The sequence below is a fragment of the Cystoisospora suis genome (genome assembly GCF_002600585.1).
Source record: "Cystoisospora suis strain Wien I chromosome Unknown contig_1433, whole genome shotgun sequence".
NCBI classification, from domain to species: Eukaryota; Apicomplexa; class Conoidasida; order Eucoccidiorida; family Sarcocystidae; genus Cystoisospora; species Cystoisospora suis.
Window position 1 is genome coordinate 553 of NW_027154233.1, and position 8780 is coordinate 9332.

The 8780-nt window shown below is 55.8% G+C and overlaps 1 protein-coding gene across 1 annotated transcript in view; it reads right to left on the minus strand.

Moving 5' to 3' along the window:
* The window catches only part of CSUI_003275 (virulent strain associated related), a gene marked incomplete at its 3' end in the record, with an annotated part of 6450 nt that extends 526 nt beyond the window's left edge, over positions 1-5924 (minus strand). Inside the window, exons 1-7 of the mRNA XM_068063473.1 lie at positions 4520-5924; positions 4034-4074; positions 3037-3706; positions 2746-2822; positions 2168-2237; positions 1543-1675; positions 72-910 (exon numbers count right to left, since the gene is read on the minus strand). Coding sequence (XP_067924546.1) covers positions 72-910; positions 1543-1675; positions 2168-2237; positions 2746-2822; positions 3037-3706; positions 4034-4074; positions 4520-5299 — 2610 coding nt within the window. The remainder of the gene's footprint in view (positions 1-71; positions 911-1542; positions 1676-2167; positions 2238-2745; positions 2823-3036; positions 3707-4033; positions 4075-4519) is intronic.
* Between the last annotated feature and the right edge of the window lie 2856 nt (positions 5925-8780).

Below are 8780 nucleotides of genomic sequence, written 5' to 3' on the forward strand. Positions count from 1 at the left end.
ACCGAATCCTGCTTCGCCAACTCGTCAGCTGACTTCGCCTCCGGCAGACCCTTCGGCGCAATCTTGGGTACCACAGCCTTCGCCAAGCCGGGAGCTTTCGCGTCACCCAATGCCTTCGCTTCTGTTGACCCCTGCTTCACCAACTCGTCAACTGCCCTCGCCTCTGGCACGTCGCTGGGTGCCTCCTTCGGCTCCGCAGCCTCGTCTACGCCAGGCGCCTTGGCCTCACCCGGGCCTTTCCCGTCCACCGGCCCCTGCTTCATCAATCCATCCGCGGTCGTGGCTCCCGAAACTCCCTTCGGTCCGATCTTGGGCGCCGCAGCCATGACTACTCCTGGCATCTTTTCCTCACCCGGACCTCTTTCAGCCATCGACCCGTGCTTCGTCGTTCCACCCACTGTCCCTGTCGGTTTAGAGTCGCCGTCCCGGGCCTGAGTTCCGGGACGTGTCGGTTGAACTGCCGGACCCAGCGGCGCCGTTCGCGCGACGGATGAGCCGAAGCCGAAGCATTTTTTGACTGCAACTGGTTTCGGCTGCTCTCTAGGTTTCGGGACTGTCGAACCAGAGACAGAAGGCTTGACTGCAGGAGGGTGCGTCTCGGTCTTCACCTTCTCCGACCGTTTGCCTAACTCAGCCCCGGCAGGTTGTCGACTTGCCAAATCTGAGCCTAGAGTGGAAGGTGGATGCACCGAAGAGACGTGGGTGCTGCTGTCTTCGCTACTGCGCTCGTCTTCAGCTTTCGTTCCGACACCTCGGGTGCTGCCACTGCCTAGCTTCTGGAGTTTGAACAGCTGTTGAAGCTGCTCCTCCGTGAAGCTGCCAGACCACCCAAGAGGGCCAATTTGCTGAGCGACCCCACTGTCTGCTCGGGACGCTTCGGACGCAGACACACTCGGTCCCTGACTTGCACCTGAGAGCAAACACCAACAAAACGATCTCACTGGTCTAATCGCTACACGACTTCACAACTCATCCTCCGATAAAAAGGCATTAGCTGCGCCACACAGCGTCTCAACGTCAAGCTCTAGTAGCGATTCTCGGACGTATCCGAAAACGAGCATTAACAAGTTCGCTCGGGATCACAGTGCATGCTAGAGCACCCTCGCACTGAAGTGGAAATCGACCAAGAGCACTGCTCCCACTCCGTGCCACACAGCAAGAAAACGCTCGACACACATGATCACAAAACGGTTGAATCTTGTAAACTAAGTAGTCCTTCCTTGTGTTTCCTAATAGCAGCGAGTTTTGTTTCGCGTGAATGCAACTAGACTCGGATTTATGTTCTAAGGAAACACGAAAGCGCAGCAGAAACGTGAACTAGAACGGACAGAAGCGCTAGCCACATGGGCGACATGCACGCTGTGGTTACCTCTCGGAGGACGCGTCACGGCTCCGGGAGGCGCTCCAGGCCGACCCCCTCCCAGTGTGCTACTTAAAGAGGTCTCAAACGCGTTGAGTCCGCTCGGCTGTAATTCACTGAGTACGGAAAACGAAGCCATAAAGACCTAGTTAACTCTGGAGCTGTCCTGGCCCTTGACTTACTCTCGCTCTCCGCTGTTAACTGCGCCAGCACCGCTATGCACGCCTCCGCCAGTTCAGCATTCGCGCTTGTAGTTTGGCCAGCGCTCTTAAACTGCAGAGTAAGTATGACGGCAGCACAGGAAGAAGTTGTTAACTGAATTCGCAGCGACACAATGACGTCAGCGACTCCACCAGCAGTTCATGACGATGAAGTCGTCGCTGAGGATCGTGACCTCCCCGCTGGCCTAGCGTCCGTAGAAAACCACCTCTCCGAGTTTCTTTCGTGTAGGATATACACGTGGGCGCATCAGATGCGCGCCAAGCTGGGCAAAGTACGATAAGGCGTGAATTTAGAGCGGTGTCCTGGAGCCGGCGGTCCGACCTGTCCACAGCGTGGGTTGAATGCAAAAACCATCATACAGCGATCCATCCGAACACAAACGCAGGATCATGGCCGTCGGAGGACTGTATGTAGACCCACGGCGCCTGCTGAGACCCCATGGTAGAATCACAAGCAACGACATATGAACAGACGATGCCCTTCCAAATTTTTTGAGCTACCCCCCCGGTCGAAGAGCGGCTGCTCTCCGTAACGTACTGCCTTCCTGTGATGCTTGGTGGGGTAGAGAAACTCACGGCTCCTCACCTTCAATGTATGAAGTTCATCGATGATGTTCTTCACGCGACCGTGAATCGAGGTGACTGTCTCCTGCAAGCTGCGAACGAGCGCCATACAGCAAAACAACGTGAGCCACCTTCTCCAGATTAGGGTTGTGCCGTACGGTCCGCAATCTAGCAATCCGAAGGAACCTGCAGCTGCTGGTCGAACACAGACGACATCCAACCGGACTGTACGCCGCCTCTCAGGTCTACACCGACCTGAGAGCTGAGAACGCTACGATTGAGAGCAATCTAAGAATACGCACGAGAGCGAACAAACAGTGGTATCCTCGGTCGCTCGGCAACACGGCAAGAGCGCGCCCTTGCGGACTCGGCACCTTTTGCAAAAAAGAAGCCGACAAATGTCTGAATAGACCCGGCTATGCGGACAGACGAACGTGTGGGCTGACTTGCAGCTACGCTCATCCAACAGCGGCGAATGTATCCGCCTCATGGCAGGATTATCGGCATCGTACAGAAAGTTGCCTCGCCATGAACGCCGATATCGCATACCACACACCATCAACTGTCTTTCTCACAGCCATCCAGAGACGATGCGCGTACCGAGAATTCTCGTCCTTCAGGTTTTCGTTTTCTCTCCGAAACTGCTCCTGTACTCGGCGGTACTGCTCTCTCGTTTCCTGGAGATCCACAACAGCAGACAATTAAGGACTCCAACAACACCTGTCGAGCACAACGTGGGTAAATCGCAAAGCCAGGCGAACTTTGCACCAGTCAACTAGGATGAAACGCCGACGGGAGGCGGCAGTGCAGTAGCCAAGTCAGTGATGCCGGACGAAGAATCCTTCAATTCCTTGCACTACGGTGACAGTCGGAGTGCAGAACTGTACCTACCTCAAGCTGACTCATCAAGGCGATAGAGCGCGAGCTGTACTGTCCTGAGCGGTAGCTTTCCTGCTGGAAACCTTTGCCTAGCGAGCCTTTAGAAGCCACCGCAACCTCCGGCATGGACTGCTGCTGTGGCACTTGCGAAGCCTCGTTCCGAATCTGACCAGTAGCCCCTGTGACCGTTGAGTACATAGGCGCTAGACCTGAGGGAGGCAGAAAACGAGCCGCTTGCTGTAAGGAAGAAGAAAAGGGGCCCCCGGCTAACGGAGGCACAGGGACTGCGTGCAAGGCTTTGTCGCCCACGACGACACTACCGTGCACACCAACTGGCTCCTTCTCCGCCCCTTTGTTCTCCCTCTCCGTTTCCTTCCCCTGTCCTTCTTTTCTTCGCTCGTCCACGACTTTCTGAGGAGCGATGATGTGTCGCTGTTCAGGCTGAGCGCGGCTCATATCAAATGCTCGAACCTCCTTTCGCTCCCCTTCAGCTGCTTCCTTCTCAAGCAGCTGGCGTTGGGTCTGATCTTTTGATGCCGTAACACCGACTGCTGTCTGCGACGACTTCAGCGGGACGAACCCGACGGCCACATTTTGAGGCCGCTTTGTATCAGCCGCGGACAGCTGAGCCGAAGGACGCAGAGCTTCCACGCGCATGGTGGGTTGCGGGACCGATGCGTACCTGAATCCACACAAATGAATCAGCACATGGGTGAATGTACACGCCATTTCAGATCAGCACATCGGTCCGAGCAACAGGTAGCGTGTACCCAAGGCCAGCCCTCGCCTCAAGGCGCAGAAGCGATTACCTGCCCGTACGCTGTGGTCAACGAAAGGTCTGCGGCACTGAACTGCAGAAGACTGAAGGCTTTCAGCCTGGGAGGGAACTTAGCGAATGACACACACACCCCAGCTAAGTCACTCTCCCACAACCGCGCAAACCATGACAAAAAGACGACTGTTTCTCGCACATTACATTTCATCACCACGTCCCGTGGTTGCAGCTTACCTTTCTTGGGTAGTCGTGGTAGGCTGGCCAAAAAACGTACGCTGAAAGAAGCAGCACCGCACACAAGGGATTGCTGGGGAGTCACCCGGGCACAGACGGTTGAAAAAAGACTATCATGCCAGTTACCACTCGCCCTTCCGCCTAAGTTCTGTACCCCTGGAACCTTGAACCCGTGATTCGCTCAGCAATAGGCCTCCGGCAAGAACACTAACAAAACGCGTTCGGTTGCCCGGGAGCACTATAGCACGCAACTAACGTACTTCTCGAAAGTGGACCCGCCTGCAGCTACTTCGGTCGTCTCTTCCGAAGAGAGCTCCAACAAACCGTATTCCGCACATTCCCCGGTGTTCGCCTGTCTGCACACGCTTGCCTTCCGCTCCATTCTGAAGTGGCTCATACTCGGACATGCACCGTCTAAAAGACCACGGGGAAACTACTCAAGACAGGAAAGGGACATCTATTTGATAACGGCAGCTGTGCCCTTACATGCAGTACATTATTGGGAGCCGAGGGAATAGCAGCCGTGAGAGCAACGGGCCTGCGGCGCAAGTCTTCTGGCGGCGGTTTCCTGACGGGTCCAAAGAGAGCCCCCCATGGTCCGACACAGCACTGGCAGCTGTCCGCGATCTTCTGACTTCTCGTCGTACTCATATCGATTAAGGCGTCAGCAGCTAAGCTTACAGGGACCTGTACAACATCGGCGGTCCCGTCAGCAACCCCCCCGGCTGGGCCGTGCTGCTGCCCTCCCCCTTTGCCCCTGGCTGTCGGTGGACGCAGCTGCAGAACGCGGTCGCCTTCCAGCGTCGTCGAACCCAGTCCCGGAGTACCTGGGAGAACGTTCCACGCATCTGGGCGGAGCGCCGATACGAACGTGCCGGCCCCATAAACCTGTCGACTGGCTGTAGCCGCCCTGCCGTCCGTCCCCACAGCTACGAGGGGAGCACCGGGCTTGCCGGCTACAAACGTTGTAGCATTTGATGGGAGCACCACAGTCGACAGCTGCTGCATCACACCTCCTGGTAGGTTGACGCGATGACTTTGTATCGCCTCTGCTCGGCTCAAATCCAGACGCGGAACGGCACTGCTGGGACGGAGGCCAGACGGTGTCTGCGGCACGCTGCGGTGAGACGTGTTCCCAGAGACTAGCACAGGCTGCTGAATGCGCGCGACAGGCACCCGTGCTCCAACCTCGAAAGGCTGAGAGCCAGGGACCCCTGACGGCAGGTACTGGTGGTGGCCGAACGATGAAGGAGGCAAGTTTGACATCGTGACAGACAGGGGCAAGCTAAGAGGCAACTTACAGCAGTTGAGATGGGGAGCAACCGTGACTGAAATAGCTCCTGAGACTAGCACTGCCCAGCAGGCAAGGAAAGAGACTGGGAGACAAAGAGGCGGGAATGAGCACTCACAGGACAAATTTGTGGAGGCCTAGTACACACATGGGGGAGGCTGAGGATGGCCACACACACAAATACCTGGACGGCGAAATACCGGCTTCGGGTGCTAGGGTGGGTCAGCAGCACTCCAGGCAACCTGCCCAGTACTGCTGCACGGCAACAGGAAAAAAAAGGCCGCAAAACGGCAAGGCTGCTTCAATGCGAAGCGGGCACACTTAGAAACGCCCGCACCACTTTTTTGGAAAAGGAAGGAGAAGCACAAGAAAAAAACGAGGCCGCGAAAAACTTCCCAAGACGCCTGAAGGTGCACGACAGGAGAACCGGGGAAGTACTGCGGTTTGTGGAAACTCAGGACACGGCGGGCCTACGAACGACAAATCGAGAAAAAAAAAGAGCCAACACGGCGAACCGACCCTTAAAACGGTCACACAGTCAGAAGCCAAGTTCTGGGGAGACGCTATAAGGACCCGTGCTAGCAGATCCGTACGTTTTCTTGGCACACTCTGGCCGACGGTGTTGGCGGAGCCGTCTAGCCACTCATGAGCAAGCTCTGTGCTGTGTCGGGGCTGGGGGCATGAAGGGACGCGGCGCAGGTGGCCGCCGGCTCACTTCGGAAGGTACGGTGGGCCAGAGGTGGGAGAGTACTAGCATGGGGCACCAGGTGCTAACTGCTACTCACTGGCTGCAAACGCCGGGAGCTGGGGACAGTCTGTACACATTCATGAAGAAGAAACTTTTCGGTCCGGGGGTCGCAGAGTCAACGGGAAGCACATGTAGTATTTGCAGACACGTTTCCGTCCGTTGACATGTTCGACTAAAATAAGTTGCCAGCGAAACGTAGAGGCTCACCTATGCCACTCTGTGGCCGCAACACCGCACAGCCCAGCTCCCGTGGCGAGCTGCGTGCGCCCCCGCCGGACTCCCGCGATGGTGTACCTACTCCAGCCATCTCTGCCCCCTTGTGAGAGCTACCATAGAGACACGCCTTATCACAACTCTCAGTCTCCTAGAGACGTTCTCCTCGCCAACCACAACTGTTGCAGCCTTCGCTGGGACCGAGCAACTCTGGGACCAAGCATTTTAGAGAACTCTTTTCCCTTGGCGTTCGGGTCACGTAAGCGTTGGTAGCAGGCTGCAAGAAACTGTGTGAAACTTTCTGGGGCCTCAGACTACGGTAGAAGCTACGGCCGCGGGAAGGCTCACAACATGCATGGCATGTAGAGAAGTGTGAACCAGTGCCTTGAACGGCGTGAAGCCGACCGCGTGCGATGGCGGCGAGGCAGAGGCCGTTCACAGGCCGGGAACCGCCGAACAGTTGTTCTTAAGCAACCTTTATTCACTCTATCGCTGCGGCACGAGCCTTCAAACTTCGCTCGCAGTCCGCAGCCTCCACTGGCAACCAGCGGCTTTTTTGGGCGTGCGGCCGAGGCTCCGCTGGTCCCGAGGACACAGGTTCTCGCTCTCCTTTGAGATGGCGCTTACGCTCCAGGTGAGTTTGCACCGAGGGACCAGGCGAACCAAGGCCGCTGCGGCAGTTGGTGGCAGTGGCGAGCGTAGTGCAGTGGGGCTTCTGCCGTACAGCAGGCAGCGAGGATGCCGAGCGCGGCGTCCGCTGCTTCTCTTGCCATGTTCTCCTTTCCCTTGCTCAGAGGTAATGCTTTTGGCCTAAAGCTTCTGGGCCTTTTAGGTGAGACGGTTTGTGGTACTCGCCTTAGCACCTGTTGGATCTGGGCAATGATGGTTGCTTGCCCGTAACGAATGTGTCTGAGGAAGCGGCCCTGTCAGCCTTTGACCTTATGGTTGTTTTGCAAGTGCGACTATGCCTAGTCAACGCCACTCGCACTAAACTAATCAACCCACGACACTCCACTTTAGCTAGCAATCCATTGTGCCAGATATTAAGGAATGTACGCTCCTAGTAACTACTGGCGGTATGCCAAGTTAAGACAGTTACTATTATGTATTCAGCTTAAACTGAAGAGTCAAGCAGGTAAGAACCGTGTAAGGCTCAATTATGTCCCTCACTGCATTAACGTTGTGTAGTAAACTTTGCATATATAAAAGCATAGTATGTCAATATGCTACGACTTTAGGGTTATTCAATATTGGCTGAGGATTAAATCCATGTAACTGACTTTGCTGTACAATTCCAGTAGTCTACATTTCGCTGAACCTTTTACTATTCTATATCTGCATTATCCGAGACAGGGTTCTTTATAAGATCCTTCTGGGCCGCACGTGGTACGGGATGGACGGTCGGTCTCCTTAGAGGGAGCAGTACACAGCGTTAGAACATGTCGTGTAGCCGCGCGCCACAATGGCTCATTTTACGACCCTGTATACATACAGTCAGTCTTGACGTGGAGTCCACGTAAACAGCTGCTTTGGCCGTTTCTCAGCTTCCGCTCCCGTTCTCGAGAGAGCTTGTAACTCGCAATGCGGCGTCGTCGCCTGCCCAGAACAGGGACGGTACTACCATGAAGGGAAGCCCGCTCGCCGACCCTGCTGCGTGGTCAGAAACTTCTACATCCCCGGGAGCGACAAACCAAGGAACGTGCCAGGGAGGAACACTTAAGTCGAGATCGTAGCACAATGCCAAGGAAAAGAGGGAGGCCCGCAATACGGTAACAGCATGACTGAACCGTCGGAGTCGCTGCTCTTAAGACGGCGACAATCGCCAACATTGCTGCCGAACAGCACTACCATGCCGTCCCATAGCAGCATGAAACGTCCGTTTATTCGAGGGCAGGCATCACAAGAACAGCAGCGACTGGACTCAAGCCGATACACCCGAACAGCCCAGCAGGATTCGACAGAAGCAAAGCTAGTGACGGCGGCCAGAGCTAGAATTTATGAGTGTCCGTATCCCAGACCGACACAACGGCTACATGCACGACCCGCAACTGCGTAGTGTCGCTTCAGGCCAACGAGTCGGGGATTCATTGTTCTCTGCTTCGTCCCTTGCGATACGGCTAGGACTGTCCATCGTGCCAACCGCTGGCAGTCCCGGTATACTACAATTCTGCGAACTTCTTGGCGAATGAGTTTGTTTTCACTGGCATGTACAACCGCCGCGTGTCCCTGCTGTTTTCTACACCACTCCCAGCCTGTGAGACTTGAACCGTATTGGTTGGGGATGGGTCGCCTTCCACGCAATAGCGAAATCTGGCTGTGTCACGGCCCCCGACAGTCGTCCATAGCGAGTCCGAGTTTCGGGGCGGTGAGCCTGTAGCACGACAACAGATACCGCGGTCCAGATTGCGTCTGGCCCGTGCATCATAGTGCGGGCCACCGAAAAGATCAGAGAAACTCTGAAACCAGGCATGTAAGTGTGGTGCCCGCTGCACAAC